General features: G+C 35.7%; 1 protein-coding gene across 2 annotated transcripts; it reads left to right on the top strand.

The window, feature by feature from the left end:
• Window positions 1–717: 717 nt before the first annotated feature.
• On the top strand, window positions 718–21,317 carry LOC129892090 (uncharacterized). 2 transcript variants are annotated; one of them, XM_055967635.1, is made up of 16 exons: window positions 720–1,326; window positions 6,335–7,017; window positions 7,854–9,170; window positions 9,860–10,189; window positions 10,288–10,356; window positions 10,489–10,569; window positions 10,711–10,742; window positions 10,856–10,943; window positions 11,017–11,169; window positions 12,278–12,469; window positions 12,543–12,622; window positions 12,733–12,805; window positions 12,927–13,025; window positions 17,825–17,930; window positions 19,627–19,714; window positions 20,716–21,317. In XM_055967635.1, exons 1-16 carry the CDS (start codon window positions 885–887, stop codon window positions 20,897–20,899), a joined length of 4,017 nt encoding a protein of 1,338 aa, XP_055823610.1. In that variant the 5' UTR covers window positions 720–884; the 3' UTR covers window positions 20,900–21,317. The 2 variants fall into 2 exon arrangements, 1 of the variants encoding a protein (XP_055823610.1); XR_008767259.1 differs by lacking the exons at window positions 19,627–19,714; window positions 20,716–21,317 and adding an exon at window positions 13,116–13,215 and having other exon boundaries at window positions 718–1,326; window positions 17,825–17,924.
• Window positions 21,318–25,020: the final 3,703 nt, after the last annotated feature.

Genomic DNA, 25,020 nt, shown 5'->3' with positions numbered 1-25,020 from the left:
TTATAAAATTCTCCCAAATATTTTTATTCGACGTAGTTTAAAATGAAGAAAGAAAAAGAAGAATAAGAATGAGAGAGTGGGCATAGGTAAGATTTTATTTACAATTTAATTATCAACACTAACTAAAAGTTATTTGCTTTGAAAATTGGCTAACCTATGAATTTTTCACCATATAATGCTCTGGCCTTTGAGTAAGCGTTTGATCATAGAATTTAAGACTTAAATTTAAAGTTATAATTTAATACAATTTTTTTTAATGAATTATGAACAAAATTACAATTACAATTTGAAATTCCAAGTTATGATATCAATTTTTTATATTTTACAAATAACGATTCATTATTTTAATTTTTGTAAAAAGAGTATCCATGCTTGAGAGAATTATATTAAAGATTCACTAGTTATTATTATTATCGAACTATTGGATCAGTGAATCTTTAGAATTTTTTTTATGTATAAAATTTGTAATAACAAGTTATCACAAAATATTTTTATAAAAAGAATATAGAGATATGTGATTTATTAAATCAATACCTTTTATTATATTCTATGACCTAAAATTTCTTCATCCAGCAAGATAATATGAGAATTGAGAAGTTTTGATAGCCTGGTAAAAGTTTCATATTTATTAGAAAGAATAACTCGAAAAATTCAAATAAAAGTTTAACTTAAAATAGATATGGTTTCAAAGGAAAGTCAATGATAAATGTAGAAGTTATAAAAATGTGAGTATTTTAAACGGAATACGTTTTGCCTTTCCCGCACAAAGAAGATACACTCATTTGCCTCCGATGAGTGTAGTACAAACGAGCCCTAATATCCAGACTGCAATGAATTTCACAGTAATTTCAAAATTTTGAAAATCCACATCCCAATTCTTAACCATGTCAGCGCCGACGACTGACGCCGCCGCCGGCACCAGTGAGGACCGTCGGCAAATCCACAACAACAACAACAACGCAGAGAACTCGGACGGCAGTACCACCATGGCGATGCAAAGGAAGCGAGCTCGAAGAGTGAGCTTTGCGGAGATGACTTCTGTACACTTCTTCGACCGTGATGAAGAGTACGAAACCCCTCCGAACCTCTCCGGCAAAGCTGAAAATAACAGTGAACGTGAAGAGGTGAACCTAGGTTTTGATCAATTGGTGGAGGATCCCAAAGAGTCCTGGTTGCGCAACGAGGATAGAGAAGATGGAGACGAAGGAAATGATGAGGATGAGGACGAGGATGTGGATGATGAGATGGCCTTGCCTAGGTCGTTTTTAAGACCTGAGGAATCACCTTCTCCTGGCAGCAATTTTGGTTCTGCTACTTCAAATGACGGCAAGTGCTTTCTTTCTCCGTCCTTTTCTAGCTGTGCATTTGTGTATGTAAGATGTTGCTAGAGATTTGTAGAAAGGTAGACCCAGAATTTGAAGAATGCAAACGAAAGGGGTTATTTCGGATTCGTTTAATAGGTTTCTGATCCATAGATAAAAATAATGGAATCTCCGCACATTTTCTTAATAGTAATTTCATTCACCATAAATTATATACTAAGCATACAAATGAAACGAAGAACAGTGCATTCAGAGCAATGTGTACAGTTTTAGCTAGATTCTAGTTATATGATGATTTAAAGTCATCTTATTAAATACTAATTAATTGAAAAAGCAACACAAGAGTACAATGTATTCTGACCGAAATGTTACCTATGCAAATGCTTATGATTCTCTGGGACAAATTATTACTGAACACAAATAAAAGTCTAGGAAAACAAATCTAAGTAAATTCATATTATCTGCTGATGCATACAACATTCTCAGCATGAATTAAACACCAATTTTTTTTTAAAATCAAATTGAACACCATAACGATCCACAAAATTTTGAATCTAATAAATAAAAGAAATGAATCTTTAATTTGATCAATTAGAGTTTCAAAGGGAGCAATAGTTTACAACTAGAAAGATGGTAATTCTGATTTGGTTAGAAGTTGGGGCTTCGATTAATGTATGGGATTTCAAGTGTTTTAGGTCCTTTTCTGTGGATCTAAAACAGTATAAGAAAAGGAGCATAATGATAAAAGAAAGAAAAAGAGGTATACAAAATTAATTGAAATCCTGGATAAAGAAAAATAGGAGCTTCACCGATTCAAATTTTGCTCTTTGCCAAAATAACATTTAGGGTCACTCTCAACCTCTGCAACTATTCTTGGATAAAGAAAAATAGGGGCTTCACCGATTCAAATTTTGCTCCTTGCCAAAATAACATTTAGGTTCACTCTCAACCTCTGCACCTATTCCTCTTATCTGAATGTAGGTGCCAGCTCAAACTATAGCCAAGTTTGAAAACATATCTAACATATTTTTTGTATCATTTGCCAAGTTACACATAGAGACGTATTTATGATTTGAAGTTTATGGATTCCTAAAGCGACCTCAAGTTAACATAGAACAATGATCATTGGATTCCCATTCAATTATTTATTAGTGTTATCAAAAGAAAAAAGCGCGAAAAAACACTAAGGTCCATTGGGTCTTTAAGCGCAAATAAAGTGTGGACTTCAATGGAAAAAGACACAAATCCAGAGAAATACAAACATATATATGTTTGATCCAAGACTCGTAATAATAAGCATGAAGAACAAATATATGGACAAAGAAAATTGATTTTTTACGATAAAGTGACATCAATTGCTTGTTGTCTCCTCTTTAGGAGAGCTTTATTGATAAGAAAAAGTATATCTTAGAGCCTTGACGACATTCAAGCGCACATTAAGCCAGCGAAGCGCTCAACATGTTTTGCATCTCGTCTGAGAACTTAAGTGTGTCTTTGACAACAATTATAAATAGTTAGTAGATTTCTTAATACATATACGAAGTTTGGACAAAGTTATTGGGTTCACGTGAACCCAAATGTTACGTTGTGGATCCGCCCTTGGTTATAGGTGTCGTGGCACCTCACCAACCACATGGGTCCGTCCTTGTTTGTAGAACTTACAAATGTACTCTATTTGGTGTACAGTGTACAATTACAACATGCACGTTCCTATCATCTTCATGCTAGAGATAGGAAGAGGTTATGTTTGTCTTTCACCAAAAAAAAGAAGAGTTTATGTATGATCTTTATGGCTTGACTTCTTGTTATTTTGAGAGACTGAATAATTAGGATTTTGTCTCCTCTCTATTTTTATATGTTATTTGCATCATATCATTTAATGCCCTTCTAAATTGGGCCACATTTTGTGAAAGGATTTCTATGATATCTCCTATCAGGATAGCTGCTTTTGCGTGTGAACATGATAATAGATTTGTTATCCAGAAGGATTTCTCAAGGAGTGGAGTAAGGGAGAAAAAGGAAATCTGGTTTTGCAAAGATCCAATTTGTTAAACAAGATGGCAACTCTGGACTTTATAATTGATAATAGAGCACTAACAGAGGAAGAGGCTGCATTAAAGGCAAATACTTTCTTGGAGTATGAAGAGCTACTCAAGAATGAAAGAGACTGCATTAAGGCAAAGATCCAGAGTTTTGTGGCTAAAAGAAGTTGACATCCATAATTCAGCTAATGCACATAAAAAGAAGTAATTGTATTGACCAACTGGAAGTACAAAGTGAGATAGTGAAGGAGCCAGACAAAGTAAAAGTGGAGATCATCCACTTCTATAAGAAGTTGTACACAGAAACAGAAAGATAGAGACCAGTAGGTAAGATGATAAACTGTCCTACAATCTTAGAAGCAGAAAAAGCACAATTACAAGCCAATTTGAGGAGAAAGCGGTGCTCAACTGCTTGAAGAAGTGGGCTATAGATAAAGCCCCTGGACCTGATGGATACACAATGGGCTTCTTCATCAAATGCTGGGAATTTCTGAAACATGATATTATGAATGCCTTTCACAATTTCTATGAACATGAGATATTTGAAAAGAGCTTCAATGCAATATTTATTGCATTGCTCCCCAAGAAGAAAGGCGCAAAGGAATTAAAAGACTTTAGACCAATTAGCTTGATAGGCAGCTTCTATAAGCTTTTGTCTAAAGTGTTGACTGAAAGGATCAAAGGGGTAATGGACAAACTGGTTTTATTCAAGGAAGACAAATTATGGATGCATTATTGATAGCTAATGAAGCAGTAGACTTAAGAATTTCACAAAAGATGCCTGAAATCCTATGCAAATTGGATATAGAAAAGTCTTATGACCATGTGAATTGGGGGTTTCTAATCAACACTGTCAGGAGAATGGGATTTGTGGAGAAGTGGAACAGTTTCTGCATCTAAACTGTAAAGTTTTCAGTAGCGATTAATGGAGCATCGGAAGGTTTTTTTGCATTACAAAGTGTAATAAGACAAGGGGACCCTCTGTCCCCTTTTCTGTTCGTCCTAGCCATGGAAGGACTTCACAACATGATTAAGACAACAAAGGTCAACGGTTGGTTATCTGGTTTTGAAGTGGCTAAAAGTAGTGGAGAAAACCTGGAGGTGACACATCTACAATATGCAGATGATACTTTGATTATTTGTGGTGCAGAAGAGGAACAATTAAGATATGTAAGAGTAATCGTAGTACTCTTTGAAGGCATCTTAGGTTTGCACATTAATTGGCAGAAAAGTTACGTTTATCCCATTTACAATGTCCCAAATATTAATCTCTTGGCCTCAGTTCTGGGAGGAGAAGTTGGAACCCTACCGTCTACATATCTAGGGATGCCATTGGGAGCCAAATCAAGGTCCAAGGGAATTTGGGACTATGTTCTGGAAAGGTGTGAGAGGAAGTTATCAAGATGGAAAACCCAATACTTGTCTGGGAGGGGGGGGGGGAGGGGGAAGATACACTTTGATCAATGCAGTGGTAGATGCTCTTCCAACCTACATGCTGACCCTTTTCCCCATCCCAGCAGGGGTAGTACAAAGGCTAGATAAGATCAGGAGATCCTTCTTTTGGCAAGGAAATAATACCAGGAAAGGTTATCACTTAGTCAAGTGGAAAGAACTCATCTCAAGCAAGAAACTGGGGGGCCTTGGCATTAAAAATCTGAACTTTTGAAGAACCAAAGTAAAGCTTTGAAAATGAAGTGGTTGTGGAGATATACCCATGAGACACACTCTCTTGAAAAAATGTGATCAGAATAAAGTATGGAGAATTGGATGGGTGGATGACTAAAGAAGCAAGCAATCCTTATGGTGTCACTGCTTAGAGATTTATCAGAAACTGGTGGCCTATTTTACTTAACCACACTACCATTAGTGTATGTGATGGTAATAAAACTATCTTTTGGAAAGATAGGTGGTTAGGTAATTGGAGTCCTGCAGAGAAGTTCCCTGATCTGTTTGATTTAGTAATCCATCAGGACAGAACAGTAGCTGAAATGTGGGCACCCCAAGGCTGGGATTTAAATTTCAGAAGAGACTTGAACGATTGGGAAGTTCCTAGACTAATTGAGTTCTTCAAAATTATTGAAGCTTTTCAAGGTCTAAAAAATGGGATGGACAGACTATGGTGGAATGGGCACAACAAAGGGGCATACAAAGTAAGTTCAGGGTACATATTTTTGAACTTGACAGTGGGACAAAATTCCTTATGGCCATGGAAACAAATCTGGAGAACCAAAGCACCTTTGAAGGTGGGATGTTTCTCATGGTTGTTAGCAAAAGAAGCTGTCTTGACACATGAAAATCTAAGAAAGAGGAACATTATCTTAGTTACATACTGTTGTTTATGTGGTGAGTCAGCTGAGACAGTGGGACACTTGTTTTTGCATTGCAGAATCACTGTCCAGCTATGGAAGATTTTCATCATTCTCAGAGGTATACAAAGGACAATGTCTAGCAAGATTGTTGACACTCTATCTAGTTGGGAAGAAGCTGGGAAGGGAGCTAAAAACAGGAGCTACTGGAGAACCATCCTTGCCTGTATATGGTGGACCATTTGGAAGGAAAGAAATGCTAGGTGTTTTGAAGATAGGAGTAGAACAATACAGAATATTAAAACAGATTGTATTTTTCTTTTGTGTTTTTGGTGTACATAGAACTCTCCTATAGATGCAGAAAATATCCTAGAAGTATTAGGGTCATGCTAGGATTAGGAGCTCTTTGTCATATTTCTATACTTTGATCTGTTGTAAAGATTTTTAGCACTACCTAAGTGCTGATTGACAATACAAATGTTACTTAATCAAAAAAAATAAATAAAAGAAAAATAAGGAAAAGAGCCATTTTTTGGTCTATTGGTTTAAATTTTCAGTTTTGAGGGGTCTGTTCCATTAGACATAATTATATCGATTTGATCGGAATGTTGAACCCTTTAGAGTTTCTGACAGTAGTGTATTGTTTGGCCTTCATTTTGTGCAGAAGATAATTTTTTCGGCCCAGTATCTCCCAATTTTATAAGGCCAGGCCGGCTATCAGATTCAGCAGCGTCAGACGAAAATCATGATATTACTATGGATTCAACAGCTTTCTCCATGCACTTCCGTAGATTTGTTAGATCAGATTCAGGGATAGACTTGAAGACCCCTACAGAAGTATCATTCGAAGAGAAAACACCGACACAGACCAGTCAGCGTAGTTCCATGGAACTGACAATGGCCAATAAGCCAATTTCTCAATCTTCTATGCCCGTTGCCAATTTTAGTGGCATTAGTGATTCGAGTGACATGAGTTTGATTGGAGAAAACTTGCGAAGATATGATTACGGGAGACTCTCTCCTGATTTAGAAGCTCTTTTAGCAGAAGGCCGAGGGAGATTGCATGCAGTTTCTGTTTCAGGAGATATCAGTGTTTCAAAGTCACCAACAAGCAAGGAAATGGAGGTTGGAAGTACAATGAAGGATTTAAGTGGAAATGGAGAACAAGAAGCAAATGCAGTTGTTAGTCTTAATATGCCACTTGAACATTCATGCCAGAAAATCGACACAGATGATGGTTATAAGTTTCTTTCTAGTGTTGATGGTGATTCATCACTTAGATCCACTGTTCTAGCCCCGGATAATTATGACGATAGAGTAAACCAGTCACCGAAGCAGTTAAGTAACGTAAGTACCCAACTTATTGTTTGTTAATTCCGTTGCTTAAATGCATAATCAATAGCCTCGACCTGTTACATTCTTATGTTTACACCATGGTGGGAGTTGGGATACCACATGGTAGGTGCTTGTGTATAAATCCTTTCTTTAGTTTACATCTATGTAAATACTTCATCATTTTCCATTTGACATAATATTCATGTCTGTAGAGTTTCCTGCTCTGAAGTTCTAGATGCTGATTGCTGAGTTTATTTGACAATAAAATGGGTGATAGAAGACGACTTCAAATATAAGATATGATCATTTACTTGCCATCACTAATTCTTTTAGAACAAAAGGTGCATTGGACCCTGAATCTCATTCTCTAATTGCATAGACTAAAATATGACAGATTAACATGGTTAGAGTGATTCCTATGTCAGTCATATTTTACATATGGAAATCCCATGCATCTTCAAATGCATTTATAATACCTGGTCATGTGCTTCTGTATTGTTTCTTAATTCTTGTGTGTTAATCAATTAAGTTAATCTATGGGTAGTTAGTGTCTTATTTATCGATGTAGTGTTCTACGGTCCTGTACATTTCATGTTGGAGCTAAAGTCCTTGTTGAATTGTCAAGTAGCTGATGTGTTTAGGGATGCATTGTTTTACAATCCTGTACATGCCAATTGGGGCTAAATTACTTGTTTAACTGTCAAACAGATATGCTTGATCCATGTTCCTGAGTGATTTGTTTCAGTCAAATAGTTATGGTTAATGATTTTGCTAGTTAGGAAGTTAGGCTTAAGCTGTGCTTTTTCCCAATGCACTGACTTCATGTTTTTACGTTTTTTGAATTGCAGGATTTTGGTGAAAATAATAAGTCTGTCAATGATGCTTCTGTAGTAGAAAATAGTGAAGCCCTATGTAGTAACAATGGTGAGCTTGGTGAATTTTTTGGGTTCCCATCTGGTGGGGAATCTCCGTTGGTGGATTTAGTGTCCTCTTCACCAGCTATACATAGACTAATTGTCATGGGTAGTCCTTCACCTGTCAAACAAAATTTAACGGCAGTGTCTTTCCTGGAAGATCCCATTTCCTTTTTGAGCAATGAAAAGAGAGGACCTTGGACAAGTTCAGCATCCCTCCAGAAGAGCATTTCCAAACTTGAGAGGCTTGAGGCTTCTGCACTCTCTTCTTCCAGTGGTGACAGAATCCCCAATATGAGCGTTAGGGCTTTAGAATTTCCAAAAACACCTCCTTTGGATTCTATATTGAAGAAAAGGAACCTAGATATGGGAGTCAAATGTCTGGATACCTCTATGACTTGTACAGAGGAGCAATTTTCAGGTACTACTATGAAAGAGGGTGAAAGAAAAACGTTCACCCTGAGTGGTAGTAGGAGTAAGGCTCTTTCAAGCAGTGAAGATGTAATTCAATGTGAACAATCTTTTGGTCCAGAAAAGCAGGGGAAATCTCTCAATCAGCTTGATGCTGGTATTCTCCCAATGGATCAGCCGTTGAAGCCTGCAGACCCCTTGTCTTCATCAAGGTTTTCTTTGTCAGGGAAGAAAAATGACATGTTTACACCAAATGACCTCAGGCAGAAGATATCACTGATTTCTAGAACTGATTCCCCATTGGTTGATTATTCAGGACGGGGGGAAGTGATTGCTATTGCTCAAAAATTGTTTTTTACTCCAGAAAAGTCCTTGCAGTCAAAGTGGACTGAACATCAATCTAGCCCCTTTAAAGAATCAAAGTTGGATGATGAACATCTGAAAAGCTTTGGGCCAGTAAAAAATGCATCTTCAATTAGTAATGCGACAGATGGACCATCTGCGACTGCAACGGCTGGCAACTGGTATTCTTCATCCACATTAACTGAAGAGCAGTCTGGTTCAATTGTCGAAGGCAGCAAAGTGTTAAGGCAACCAGACAAGACACATAGCATAGAAGCTAAACTCCTTGATCAAACTAATGAACTGGGAAGCAATGAGGACTCGAGAATCTCCAGGGATGGGAGCTCTCATCTATCGTCAGCAATATTAGATGGGAATATTCAGTATGAAACAGGCCTCCCTAAACCTGAAATTGATCCCCGAGAGCGAAATCAGTCTTCTTTTGCTTGTGCTGCTTCTTCCTCTATTCAGAATTTAGAATTGTGGGTAGTTGAAAAGGTTAGTACATTATTCTATTCCCTTACGTGTTGTTTACACCCATCATTAACTATGTTTTAGTGTCAGTATGCAGACCTGTCCCCTACATGAGCCATGATAATTTGCTTATTTACTACTTCCCTATGGTTATTTTACACCTCCATTTTATTCTCTTCTATCAATGTGTTGTCCTTTATTCCTTAAAGAAGCTACTGTCTTTGGAAATTGTTCTTCCTTTTTTGTTAATTTTAGAATATTGAAACTGATATGTGAACATGGACATGACTGGATCTTCTTTTCAATTATGAATTTGGTGTTTCATTTAATTTATACTCCCTCTAGCCCAATTTATGTAGCACAATTCGAATTTCGAGAGTCAATATTTTGACTGTAAATTTGGCCATGAAATCTATAAGTTTTTTGAAATAAAATTTACATATTTGAAAAATACGTAAAAAGTACTAAAAGTCACAATAATTGATAATTCAAGGTATTTAAAAGATGTGATAAAATTACGGTCAAAGAAAGACTTGTTTTAATCTCGAAATCCGAAAGGTGCCACATAAATTGGGATGGAGGGAGTAACTCTAAATCCTTATTGTGGCTTCTATGCACACGCTTGCTGAATGAGTTTTTGGTACCTTTTTTGGTTGGAACTTTGCAACGTGCATACATTATTCACTTCGTACTTATAAAGCCATATTCTGCAGACTCCCGTAAGAAGGTCTTCACGAAGTCCATCAGCAAAGGGGCTTCACTCGCTGCCGCAATCCAACTCTACATGTTTCTCGATAGACAGAGTGATGCAATCTCCTAGATCCAATCAATCTATTGGCAGACCTAGAAACTCTTCTGCTCATAAAAGAAACAGTGAAGAGTTGACATCTGGAGATATGGAACACACAAATGAAAGTATCACGTCTCATAGGAGCCCAAAACTCCAGAGAGGGGTTGGTTATTATTCAGGAACTTCGGGAAATCCTGATGATAGTGGAAAAGAAATGCACAGAGTTCATGATGAACTCAGACAGTGGAAAGATGTAAGATTGCTTTATGGTCTTTCTATATTACTTGCCTGGAAGACACATGTTTTTTTTGAGAGCCTGGGAAATGAAAAAGCTTCCTCTTTACCTTGCAGATTAATTCCAAATTTATGAAGGCAGATGAGTGGATATCTTTGCCTAAAGAGAGGCTTACTATGCCAGCGGTATAGTCCTTTCACTTCAAGATATGCTTTAGAAATGTCTGTGTTGGTGGAATTTGCTTCTAGATATAAAATAACCAGATATTGATTTGTTTTGTCTAATCATCATCATTATTTGCTTATAAATTGCTGTAGATTGAAATGGTGGAAGACATTGTCACCCGGATGCAGAAGGCAAAGACATACGATATTTTGCACAGTCAAATTCTCACTCAGGTTTCTTTTCTTGGGATACATTGAGTCATGTTTCAGAAATAATGAAGAGCAAAATAATAATAGATCAAATGTTAAATGCATTGTTCTAAACACCACAGGAAGTTTTAATAGCTATTGACATTGATTTCCTCATCTTTTCAGAAAACGTCAGTTTCCAATTTTCAGGGGAAAAGGTATATCTCGTTTTACCTTTATTTTTCCAACATAAATGATGTTCGTTCATTTTGACATCAGATTACTGTGCTTGGAAAGTTTGTCATCTCTCTAATTTGTAATGATAACACAGAGCTGTTGAAGCAATAATGTTGTTATGTCAGCTTGTACATGAGAAAGCAAAGTTTCACTTGAGGCTTGTGAAGAAGGAGAAACTGCTGGTAGTATTTATGTCAATCTCTATTTTTATGATCATGTTGCCATTTTTTTGACACAATTCACTAATGCATACAGGAAAAATGTCAACTCTTGAATTCTGGAATTCAGAAGTCTCAAATGTCAAAGATCAATCATTCACTTCATAATTCTGTAACTGTATCAAGAGGCACCCAGGGTGATATAATTTCTAGTGAGAGCTCATCAGCCTGTGACAGGGCTCTGCAGGAGGTACTTTATAGAAATCAAATTTTGATTATACTCTGCTGTCTGGTGTGCCGATCACTTCGAGGACACTTTAAGGTGCTGGTTATATTTGCTGTCTATAAGTGTAGGAAATGTTCAATAAGGAATGAAGCTAGCAGGAAAACTTTCCTTTTCAATTTATCATTTTATTTGCAAGGACCATTATTTATTTCTCCATCCTTGGTGTTCCTCGTTCAGCTGAAAACTTGGTGGTGTTGCTAGGTTATATTTGTTGATGTTATGAGCAGATTTATGTCATTAACTGTAAATTGTACTTCTGAATTTCGCCCATCACTAAAAACTTGTAAATGGATTTCTTGACTTATTGATCTATTGCCATTGGTCTGAGACTTTGTATGTAAGTTATTATCCTTTCTATAGTTGTAGCTCGACATCCGTTTTATTGACAGTGCAAGTGCTCTTAGTTGTCTTGAGCAGTATATGTGGCTACTCTACAGTTATGAGGGCTCAATCATCGGTTTTCGTTCCTTTTTCTTCCCGGTTGATGATTGTCTTCTGTATGTTGTGAGGGCATGAGGTACATAATCATCATATATTCATAATCTACTGATTTGACTGGAGGTCAGGTCTATTCATCAGATTTAATTGTGGCACACCAGAAAGATGGCAAGAGACATCAGCTTGTTTTATGTGTGACCATGCTTCTAGAATAACTAGTTAGCACTTCATACCTTCTAATATTCAAGATTTTTTCTCACATTCCAAGTTCTCTGTCTTTGGATGATGAAGACATTAAGACCAATTATCTTACAGTTTATCATCCTCTGCGCAGTCTGTGTGAGGAAGGATTTAAACTTTTTTTTTCATTTGCTCATGATGTGATATCATTAAATGTTTTTGCCTTCTCTTTTTTGAGGACTCAAAAGTTTGAGAAATTAAAGATAACATGCTTGATATTAGCAAATTGTTTTTTGTATATTTTGTTTGTGACATTATGTTCCTCTGCTCTGTCCAACTCGTCGTACTTTCTATGGCCAATTTAATCTAGTTCTGGGATGCAGTTTAATAGTGACTTAGACAACTTGCTCTTTTTATGATTCAAGTACTGTACAGACGGTTTATGGTAATGCAGGTGCCTCATAATAAAGTGTCCACTATCAAGGAGGCTTTGGAAATTTCAGAAAGAAAAGTTGCAACTTTGACTGGATCTTTGCATTCTTCCTTGAAACTTAAGGGGGAACCAAATTGTGCCGATACTATCATTTCCGTTAAGGAACAACTAATGAGGAGATCGTGTTGTAGATTCCTACGTCAAGATTTGCAGGTCTTCTCTGTCCCGAGTTATAATGCTTCAAGCTATTTTCTTCTTTCACTAACATACACCATTTTTTTTAAAGATGTGTGTCATTCAGAATGTGAGGAAAGGGAATGGCCATTACGATGTCATCCTCAACTATCTTGATTTACTGGTTCAAAGGTTTCTCTTACAATTTTCCTATTTTTTTTCACGATTAACATTTTGGAAGAAAGTTCTGTTCTATCTCTATGTCATGATCGTCTAGATTTTTATATGTTTGATAATTCCAGTTTGAAGGTGACTGTTGGTCCAGACCCAAATATCATCATCTCTAACAATTTGAATGATGTACTAATCACAAAGGTAAAAGTCATGATTATGCTGAGAAAAATTGTAAAAGTCATGATTATGCTGAGAAAAATTGTTTTGTATTTCATTTCCTAGTCTTGGTTTTATTTTGATGTGCTACATTTTGGCTCTGTAGAATTTCCCAAATATCAATGCTTGTGCTGCATTGAGATTTGTGTTAAAGGCTGAGATTTCAAAAAAATTTGGTGCTAGGACTCCGGCGCAAGAAATGCAGGTAAAAAGTACAAACTAATTTATTTCCAAAGCAACAATAGACGATTTTGTATATCTATGTAGATTACCACCTCTCTCACATTGGCAACAGTTTCGATAAGGTAAAGTGAGCTGCTTGTGTCATCCCAGTAATTTGCCCAGCACAAGGACACATTGTTATTGCTGCATGTGCCATTTTCTTTAGGAAATAGGTAACGACTAACCCTCTTCCTGAAGAGAGAAAATGAATAGTTGTACTAAGAAAAAAAGTAGAGGATCAAATGCAAACTTGAATTACCTAGTAACATATGGCTCCTAGCAAGTATTGTGTTTGAGACTTACTCGATAACCCTCTGAAAGCGCAGATTGAAGAATTGGGATCTTGTGAAAGCTGATACTCTTCCTGTCTAGTTTATGTTGCACGCTTTTCTTTTTATTTTTTCCCAAAAGAATGACACGTTTCTACATATAGAAACAATTTAGAAGAATTAACCTAAATAGCCGCTCACCCAATCGTGTACACTGAAAATATCTGGTGGATGTATAATATATTAAATCGATGTAAAATATGTGTATAATCTTTGTATACCGGCTAAGAAAAGTAAATAGTGAATGCCGACTTTATGTAAAAATCCTAACAATCTAACTCTTAATGAGATAGAGAAAGCTTTTGATTACATTCATTGGAGCTTTCTTTTGAAACTGTTAAGCAACATGGGTCTTGGACCAACATGGACAAGATGGATAAACTTCTGTATTTCTGCAGCTAAGATGTTGGTTCTAGTAAATGGCTCTCAAGCAAGTTTTTTCAAACCTATTGGGCTATTGGGGTCTCAGACATTCTTGTAATGGAAAGCCTTGGCAACATGCTTCACGGTGCATGGAACTTAATTGGATTAGGGGATATTCAGCAGGCTTGAGGAGTCAAGATAGACTTGAGATTTCTCACATCCTCTATGCAGATGACTCACTGATTTAATGTGATGCTGAGGAAGAGCAGATGCACTCTCTTAGACTTAGGCATCATTTGTTTGCACTTAATGAGGGTCTGAATTTGAATGATTCATACCTAAGCCCATTAAATGCATTTGTTTTTTCTTAAAAGTATCTATTAATAGGTCTGAATACATCTGACCGAACAAGATATGTGAAAAGGTCTTGACACCATTCAGACTTTAAATACATGCTTTTATTTCTCTCGCAAACTTACACTCTATTTTCTTTTTTTTTCTTCCTCAAAGCATCTGTATTTTTCCTCATCTCTTTCAACTATCAATCAATCAGCCTAATATTTTTTTTTTGAGACAAATAACAATTCTATTCAATAGAAACTTAGCCACCCTAGAAAAAGATGCTCAGTTAAAAACTTTACAAGCATCGAAAGGGTGCTTAAACCCCTGCCCAAAACCCTATACAATTATACATTGCCAATTCGATACACTAACTCTCCTACTTCCCCCCACATATTCTCTTTACACCAAAAAAAGAACAAGCTAAGACAATTCATCCTAATTTTCTGGATAGATCTGCTAGGGCCTTCAAAATGTTTACCATTCCGTTCTTTCCACATTGTCCACCAAATGTAGGCAGGAATGATCTTCCACCAGTCCTCCTCCCCACCTCTATTCCCAATACTCCAACAATTGTTCAGCAGTGCCAAAGTAGAACTAGGTATTCCCAAAATTGTTCAATCAGCCTAATATTTTTCTGTTGAACCAGTAAATTATCAAATCCCGTTTGGGTATTCTCGAATCCAATTCTCCATCTTTATTTTGTATTTTTGATGCTAGTTTTCAGTTGCGAAATTAGGATTTAAAAATACCAACAAGATGTCCACAACTTAAGTCAAACAAAGTGGAAATAAAGCCCCCAGATTTCTGTGAGAAAATAAAGAGAAAAAAGAGCATTGAGAGTAGATATTCTACCATCAACAAGTACGTTCCATTCTTGATCTTGCAATTACAAAATCCAACAACTTCCTCTTTTTAATATGGTTTGAGAAAAGATCAATGATTAATTACTTTGTTATTTAAATTATATATTTATGATATTTAAAACTAGATAAATTATACTTATTCAGATATTAAAAAATAAATAGTCTTAATCATTCAATGTTTAGATCTAGAGACAACATCTTAATCATTCAGATTCAGACGCCTTAATCTGAATGAAAACAAATGAGGCCTTATTTTGTTACTTTTTGAGGCAGTCACTGGCCTCCATATAAATCTGCATAAGAATCAAATGTTTCCAGTAAATGAGGTCCACAATCTTCAACTGTTAGCAAGTTTTCTTGACTGCAATGTAGGACTCTACCTTCTACTTATTTGGGACTACCTCTGGTGAATTAATACAAGTCAATTGCTACATGGTATGGTGTTCTTGAAAAATGCGAAAAAAGGTTGATTAGATGGAGACCCATACCCAATCAACATCTGTATACCCAATAATGTCCTTAATTCTCATAAAATAGCCTTTTTTCCTGGAGCAGAACCGAAGAATAGACTATTGCATCTCAGTGAGCTTCACACGGAGAATCTAGAAACTGAATGATGATACTCTCTAAAAACAAAACAGCAGATCGTGTTATACAGATAAATTTCAGTTTTCCAACTGTTCTCTTGTATCTCCCAGCTCTCTGAGAGGTCCCCTTTGACTTGGAAGAAGCTTAACGTTCAAATCCATAGGATATTGATAGGTCTACAATTTGTCATCCTTGTTTCCTCAAGTATGTCGTGAGCATACTTCATTGTGAAATGACAATACTTGATATAGACTGAGCTACTTCAATATCTAGGAAATAGTTATGTCCTTGCTATGGAATTGCTGAAAGAGATATTGCTTCAAGCTGTCAATGCTCTCTTGATCACTGTCAGTGGTAACTGTATTGTTATCATAGATTACCAAATAGATGCATAGATTAGAGCCTGAGTGTCAGCTAAATACGGAGAGATCTAGGTCGCTTCGAATTGTGCCAAACTCATGTATAATTGTGCTATATTTGAACCCATAATTGAGTAATTTAAATGTGCTCTCTCTAACAATTGGGATGATCATACACTTCAATATGGTATCAGAACAACTAAAGTTCCTGAGTTCGAGTCTCACCGCTATCCTTTTAAAAATCCTTCCACTTGCTTGGCCTCTGAAAAAGAATCAGGCCAGCATGTGATATGACCTAAACATCTCATTCAAGGTTTACATAGTTCAATCTACATACATAAAGGCCTAAACATGTCATTCAAGGCTTATCTAGTTCAATTTCAACTATTGGGTTTAAGACTGTAAAGATATGACACGTAGACCTAACTCAACCTCAAAAGCTAGCTCATGAGGGGAGGATTGCCCAAGTCCATATGAGGAGACCATTAGTCCATTCCCTAACCAATCTGAGACTTTTTACCCACTCTAACAAAGACCTAGACCATCAAACCATGTTTACATGACTAAGGGTGAGGTCTTGACTCATCCATCCCATTTCCACCATTTCGATAGTCCATTAACGACTTTTTTGATCATTTATGGTCTTTCATTACAACCACCAACTCCTTACTTCAAATTTCTCCATTCACTAACCACCATCAATACCCCTTGAGGTGAGCACCACTCTCCATTAAATAACTTACCCTACATATTACATAGTCTACCCATATCACATTGATTCTAATTTATCGAGCCAAGGTGGAGAAATTACATTAAAAGGTTCAAAATCCCAACTCTTGTACTTTTGAAGAACTTGGTTTCTTTTAGCAATCTAAGCACAAAGAACAGGTTTTTGAAGGGCTAGCATTTATGAGTATTAAATATCCCAATTACTCATTACTGATCCTACCTTTGTTGTTTGATCAAGTCTTAGGGTGAAATTTCTCTCCAAAATGTGTCCCCTAATTCATGAGTTGAGTCTTGGTACAAAATCTTGAAACTCGTTTTATAGTGATTGAGGTTTCATGCCATGGCATATGGGTTTGGGCCACAGCATGGGTAATGAGCAAGTTGCTTGGCTTGCCAGACAAGTTTCACGCCTTAGTTGTTTGATGGTTGCCCATTAAGCTGCCTTGACAACAAACTTCCTTGGGTAACGCCGCAGTGAGGCTAATGCCTGATCTGGTCGACATCTAGGCAACCTTCACGCGTTAAGACTCACAGTAGAGCCAGACTGAGCTGGGCTATTTTCTTGAACTCCCCCATTAATACTCTGTTTCGTGTCATGCTGTGACTACCAGGTGATCTTCATGCATTAGTCACACGACTGGGATGAAATGTGCTGCCCCTGTGCGCTGAAACCTCCTCACCATAAAATGTCCATGCATTATCCATGCCATGGTGAGACTCCCTTAGCTTCCATGCAATGGGCGCGCTAACTGCGATAGACTTGTAGCCTATTTAATCTTTAAACTTCAAAATTCTCCCTCTTTGCTTTAATATCAATCCCAACTCATCCCCATTTTCTAACACCCAAGTCAACATCCACGACATTGTTCAAATATTGAAATCACATGTCTGCCTATTACGTCTGCTGCTTTTGAAGCTTAGCAAAAAAGATGCTGAAGCAATTGATATATTCCCGCACAAATAACTATAAAATCCACTGGAAGACTTATTTTGGGCCATTAATTGTTGGGCAGCAAATGAGGAACTATCAGTAAAACGATTCTCAAACACTGATGTTTTTCATGTCCGGAACTGTCTTAGTACTTCGATTAACAACTTGCGCTTTAAAAGAAATCTTTTATAGTGAACCTTGCTGAGCTACCTTTTGAATTCTGCCTAGACACTTCAAGCTTCTTGGGATTGATATAAGTATATTGATAATATGTGCAGGTTACCCGTTCCCTTTTAGGCAACTCCCTTGATGTGGTCGCAGAGGTGCAAAAGGCACAAACACAGTTCCGTAACTTGGCTGATATTACCTTTTCCGCTCCAACTGGTATTGTTGTTGGATTCTTTCTTTCATTTCTCACCCCACCTGCTGACTTCTACTTATGATATCTGTTTGCAGTTAGGCCTCTAACATCAAGCGCTTGCTGACAATTATTTTAGGGTTATTTATTGCTGTAATTTCAGTAATTTAGAATTAGTGTTTGAGGTTGTTTAATTGCTCCTTCTGCTCTATATTATCTGACACTATTTGACTAGGTATGGAATTTTAACGTGCTATATCTATGGTGTGAAAATAAAATAATCTGTGTAAAGCTGATTCGAGAGAATATTCGAATAGATTATTACTGCAAAATCCTGAAATTTGCAGAAGTTTCATAGAATATATCATAAATGGAATGGTTAAACATGTTGGATTTTCTAAAATAAAAAGTCTAATGTAAAACAGAACAGTGTAGATATTAAAACAGAACAGTGTATATATTTTATTTCAGTTATGCAATATTTTAATATTGTTGGATTAGGGGTATGTTGTTGTTGTTGTTGTGTGTCTTGCATGTTTGGTCACAAAAGGTATTGTTGTGGGAAGACTCATTCTGTCGTCCTATTTAGTTTTAGTTGAATTTTAGATTAACAATTTCTTTGGCTGAATACATTGATAGCCCCGTAAACTTGCGATTAAGTTTCATTTAGACACCCGAGCTATGCCATGTTCCCAATTATGAACCTGAACACATGATAAAGTGTTCCTATTAGACACCTCCAACTCATATTTTGTAAAAGTTTTTGCGCTCGTTTACAAGTGCCCATTATGTAAATAAGTCAATAACATAAATTGTCTCTTTTAATTATACACATCAGCATCATTTGGAACATGCATGAGGTTTTCGGCTTATTGAGGTTAATGCATACAATTAAAGAAGGCGGGATATTTTAAGTGGTTAACTTATTTGCGTAATGGACGCTTGAGAACATGCGCAAAAGCTTTTTCAAATTCTGAGTTGGAAGTGTCTAATAAGAGAACTTTATCATATGTTCATGTGCTCAATCAGGACACGCCATAGTTCGAGTGTCTATGAGAAATTTAATGGCAAGTTTAAGGGGTTGTTGATGTATTCTGTCATTTCCTTTGTGTCTCTTTCCTTTCAAGGGGCTATTTGTTATTCTTTTCATCCACCTTAAAAGTTTTCCTTCTCTTGTCTTATAAGCCTCACATCAGGCTATGCCGCCTGTTTGTTGCACATCCTTTTTGTATTTCTAGTTATGCTTTTCTGATGATTCTTGTCATTTTTCATGTTCTCAAGTTGTTGAGCTCCTCTTACACACTACATTTCATATATGAGGTTTCTAGCATGGAAATGTAGTAAGAAAATTGGAGATAAGTGACTGGTAACGACAGCTTTGCTGTCCCCTGGAGATGAATACTGTTAATTCTCATCTTCGGCAGCATGGTTATATTGCATGATTCTTTAGTGTTTTTATCACAAAAAAGGGGGGAATTGTGAATTATATCATACTTTAGGATTGATAGACAGATGAATTTCATGCCTAGATGACACCTGGGCACTCCATGCCTTTACTTTTACTGCAATTTATCGGAAGTTAAAGTCTTCTGCAATAAACAGTAAATTTATCCTTTTGGAGTAAGTTTTTAGTAGTCATTGCTATTGACAGATATTTTAAACTATTTTGGTGGTATAAGCATGGGGCATCTTTGTACCTAACACTTGACTTCACGTTTGCAGTTGAGAAACTTGAGTTGCAGCTTCATTTTATGAATTTTACTACTGGCAAGAAGGTGAAGCTGACACTAGACGTATCATGCTTGAATAGGTACAGTCCTTATGTTTATACGACTTCGTATCTTTTACTTTCACCTTTCACAAGATAGTGTATGAGATAGTTCATGTTTGTCATGTTTCCTGCAGGATAAGTTATCTTATACTGTGCATTATAACTGTCCCTTTAGTTCTCAAAGCCAGAAAGAAGAAAGCGAACTCAATGTTGAAAATAGTTTGATAAGTTGGTTGCTGCTCATAGGTGATAAGACGAGCACAATGAAATCATTTAAGCTGTTTTTTCAAACCAATCTATCTGGTCTTGATTTTTCTTGTCTGGTTTCTCTGTCCCGGTTAGAAACACGGAGAGCACGGGTTGTTTGTGTATCATTTTTTGAAACAGGAGAGTTGATGTATGATCTGAACATAATAATGCTCCATTAGTTCCAGTCTTCTCTTCTTAGACAACAACAACAACATACCCAGTGAAATCCCACAAGTGGGGTCTGAGTAGGGTAGAGTGTACGCAGACCCTACCACTACCTCATGGAGATAGAGAGGCTGTTTAAAAACATTAGTTAGTCACTCTCCTTAGTATGGTGGTTTTTAAACTGCTAGCTTATCTCAGATGTAGGAAACCGTATGGTTGGAACATCTAAATATTGTCAAGATCGGATAAAGTGGTGCATTTGAGGCGCATGCAACTGTAAATGCACGCATACAATTAAATCAAGCAATTAAGGTGCACTAGTGACCACATGTGGCAGGACAAATACATCGATTTAGAACATATATCTTATCTTGCCATGTCCAAAATTTGTCTGAAGTTCTGCATATATATCATTTATTACCTCAGACCTCCTTACTGGTAATTTAGTCAGAACTGTTTGCTCTAATGGAAGTAATTTTTCAATGATCATATAGGTTGTGTTGATTGGTAGTGAATTCTGCTTTTCATCAACTCTTTCATAAGATTATCACCAACTTCTTGTTGATATGTGACAACATCTTCATTGTGTCTCACAAGTTACTGACATTCTGAGGATTTTCTGACAGAGGAGTCTATCCTTCAGAAGTTGTTCCATCCCAGTTTGCAGCTCTAGCTGTTCCCGCGAAACATTCTGATGATCCACTACTTGGTGAAATTAGAGATGCTGTCAAAAGCCTTAGATCTGGATACATGAGGATTATACGGTTATGTGATTGTATTTCGCAGGTGGTTCAAGTCTCAGGTGGATAACTTAAGCAGAACGGAAAAATTAAACAACTTGGATGAATGGACTCTTATTGGGGCTGCCACTGCATGGAAGGCATACAAACTTACCCTTGCATGCTGCTATAGTTGTCAAATGCAGAGTGTCACAATTCTCGCAGGTCCTCTACTGTGGTGACAATCGCATCATATGTTGAATGATAGGGCGAGACTATAGCTGAATGTATAACTTGTTTCCTTTGATGCTGAAGTATTGTCCTCGGGGCATTCTCCCAGGTCTGTTTTTTTCTCCAAACCCTTCTTATTTTCTTGTTTTCCTTTCTGTGGACGAGGGGTCTAAAATGTAGAACTAGAATGATCAGTGTGTACTTTAATGAAGTAATATAAGTTGCGAGGCTAGCTGCATTTTACTCATGCACATGTCTCCCTAATGAAAGTGTGAAAACTCTGACGAGGAACTCTATAGTTTGCCTACTTTTGCTGTATGCGTTTTCATACTCTTTCCAGCTATGGACGTTTTGCCTCTAATTCTTGATGCAAATGTGTCTAAAAGTGTCGTAAATATTTCGAAATGTGAATTTAGCTAGGGATGGTTAGGATTAACTATTCATAACTTTTGAACAGGAAAATTCTTTTTATGTACAAGAGAAGAGTGTGATAAACAGTGAGAGTCCTAACTCATGATTAACTATAAACTGATTGGCCAAGCTTAAAAGGTGTAACGGGATATCTAAATTTGATCATTCAGTATACGTCCAATTGTAACAGGGGAAATTAAACTGTAATTATGACTAGTCAAAAGGAGATTAGCTTTCTACGATCGTGGGCATATTTCTTGTAAAACATAGTAATTAACTGATCTTTTTTTGCTCTAAACTGAAATCACATCACTGTCATTGTCTGCCTTATGTTTCTGTGGAGATGATTGTACAAGTTACTTTAAGATATATTAATGAAACTTTATAGTTTGGTACGTTTTAAAAGTAATAGTCCCCAGAAAAATCTTGATAATGAATCTCTGTAACATGTTTCAAGAACCACACGCCAAAAAAGTGGGACTTCTGGTTTCTTAATTACGAAGCAAACTATTCTCAAAGGTCCTCCAACCAACATGTAGAAATTGACTTGATATACATGCTAATAATTTCGTCTCAACAAAGCCACTAATGTCAAGGTCACAATTCCTCCCTTTTTCTGGTTTGACTTTTTAATTATTGTTACAATTTTGTGATTGTTGAAATTAGTGTTGTTGAAAATTGAATCGAAAAAGTTATTGGTTTATTGGTAATGGGTTACTGATTTAGTGGTTTTGGTAATGGTTTTGATTTTTTTTTATATCAGGTTATCAATTCTTAATGATTTGAGATTTTTCTTAAAAGATTAAGTGATAATTCAGTAGTGAATTAGTAAATTATATTTATATCATTCCGTATAAGTCCTTGACGTAAGATTTAGTTTTATACTTTTATTTCTGACTGTCTCAAGCTATTGATTATTCTATATGGTGTCGATATTTGCTTTTGAGCCAAATGAAATCTTTCAACTCATATGCATGGTTTTTTTGGTTAGCTATCTTGTTTCTAAATATATTCAATGATTTTTTTGATGTCAAATCTTAACGGTTAAATCGATAATCGAATTAATAATAATAAATAACCATAAATTGATAACCAATATGCTGATACCTTCATGATTCTATAACGATTTAGCATGTCTACAAATCAATAATTGATAAATCGAATCGAGAAATTTTAAAATCAAATCGAACCGATCAATACGCAATCTATTAAAAATCCCCTCTTTTTTTTTTCTCTGAAAAGGTAGATCAAATAGAATGGTTAATACGAATGTAGATCCCATTTTTAACTATTCGATCTTTGGATTTTGGTAAACAACCAAAGACTTTGTTATGCCCTTACCAAACAAAATCTACTGTATTTGATAGGTGGTGTCATTGTCAAACGCACATAAAATAACCACGCCTATAGGCGTTATCGTATTATTTGACTAGACTAGAAATTAAATTAGAAATGGCGGTGACAAAATATAATTTTATATCTCAAACAAACTAACAACTTCATAAATTTGATGCTTTAAAATAATTTTCTGTCCATGTCCAATGACTTTTTATTGAAGCTTTCACTTATTAGATTTATATCTTATTATGGTATTTTTATACTTTTAAATTTTAATTTATTTATTTGATTTTGATTGATATCTTAACATGACCTTTATTAGTTGAGGAAATAAAGTTGGGCGATTAGAGAAAGGAAAAAGGACAAATACATTCCTTGAATTATCGTAAATGGTATGCATATATCTTTAGTTATACTATTACAACATACTAGTCTTTACCATCCAAATTGTGGAGCGTATATATCCTTTATACCAACATTCATACACACGTATTTTAATTCTATCCGTCGACTCAATATTTAATAAATTATGGGTAGAAATATAGGCAGAGAAATTTATTAAATATCAGGCTGATATTTAGACCCTTTTCCCTATCTTTAATTTAAGATTATGAAATTCAATTTTTTTTTTCTTTTTTCTTAACTTTATGTTAAGTCCAACAAACAAATTAAAAACGAAGCAAATATTAGAAAACAAAGTAAATACTCAAAAACTCTTTTTTTATTCTTTGAATGTAAAGATTTGGTGATGGTGGGGAGTAGTTGTCTTTTTTGCTTACCGTATACTATATGGGTAAGAATGTGATATCAAGTAGGGTCCCCAAAAAGGTTAATAAAAGCGCATTACCTTTTCCCTTTCTTTTTCTAATCATTGGCCGTCCCTTCAAGTGGTTGATTAAAGCAGTACTACTCCAATTGCCTTATCCTCAAAGAATACTTCAAACTATTTTTAATTACTAGTATCATTTTCATTACTATATTACTTTGTTTATTACTACTAATTTATGTGACTCCATTATTTATATAAATATTTTATTAAAGATATAAATAATAATAATTAAAGTTAAGGTATTCTTTTTAATGCGGGCTTTGAATATCAGGTAAAAATAAAAAAAATTAAGGTATTTTTAATTATAGAAATGTAACATTACTTTTTTGATAAAAAAGAAAGTGTATCACAAAGAATAAATTATTATTAAGTATTTCTTAATTAAATTCCAGATTTCATTTTGTGGAATTTCATTGGGTTATTGTTGTTGTTATTTGTTAATTAAATCAGGAGATACTTTTTCTCATTTTTTATTCTTATCCTTTGCTGTGGATGAAAAGTGTTAAGCTTTTTGGGATGCCATTCACCAAAACTTATATAAGATGCCTTTTTTCTTTTTTGATTTGGTTAAGGTCTTATTGTTGGCCAAAATTGATTATAACTAGTGAGTAGTGACACATGTTGCATTTTAGAAATTTAAAATCTAATAAGATATAAATTCTTTCTCGTCTATCATTCTTAGTATTATGATTATTTTTTTTCATTTTTCTATAAGCATGTAATTCAAAAGGTGGCATTCAGGATGTGTTCAATATGGAAGAATTTTTTTTTTTTTAGGTATTATGATTATTTTTTTTCATTTTTCTATAAGCATGTAATTCAAAAGGTGGCATTCAGGATGTGTTCAATATGGAAGAATTTTTTTTTTTTTTAATTTCTTCATATTTGATTGACTCAAATATTTTTTAATGAAAGTATTTTAATTTCTTCAATATAAGAAAAATGACTTTCCTATCAAAAGCAGAAAAATTATTTTTTAAATTTCTTTTCAACCTCACCACCTAATCTACCCAAACGCCCCCTACTCTTAGCCCCTCAACTACTACATCGTAATGCAATCCATTCCGCCCCTAATTGACTTGGAACTTGACTTGAAATCTCTCTATTCGAGACTTGCCTTGACTAGGGACCTAACCCTGAATTGTGATCCAACCCCAACCTGAGAATCTGACTCCAAACTAACATAGGATCAGACCTGAATCGACACATGGTCAACCCTCCAACTTCAATTCGAGACTCAATCAAGTTATGAGTTGGTGTTTTAGGGTCTTGATTATGTCGGGGTCAGGATTGGATCTTGGGGTCAGAGTTGGTTCTCGGGGCAAGGTATAGGAAATAGGTCTCGAGGTTGGGTCTCAAGCTTAAGGGTATGTATTAAGGTTGGATCCTAGGTCAGCATCAGG

The sequence above is a fragment of the Solanum dulcamara genome, chromosome 6, assembly GCF_947179165.1.
Source record: "Solanum dulcamara chromosome 6, daSolDulc1.2, whole genome shotgun sequence".
NCBI lineage: Eukaryota > Viridiplantae > Streptophyta > Magnoliopsida > Solanales > Solanaceae > Solanum > Solanum dulcamara.
This window is presented reverse-complemented; position numbering and strand designations above follow the sequence as displayed.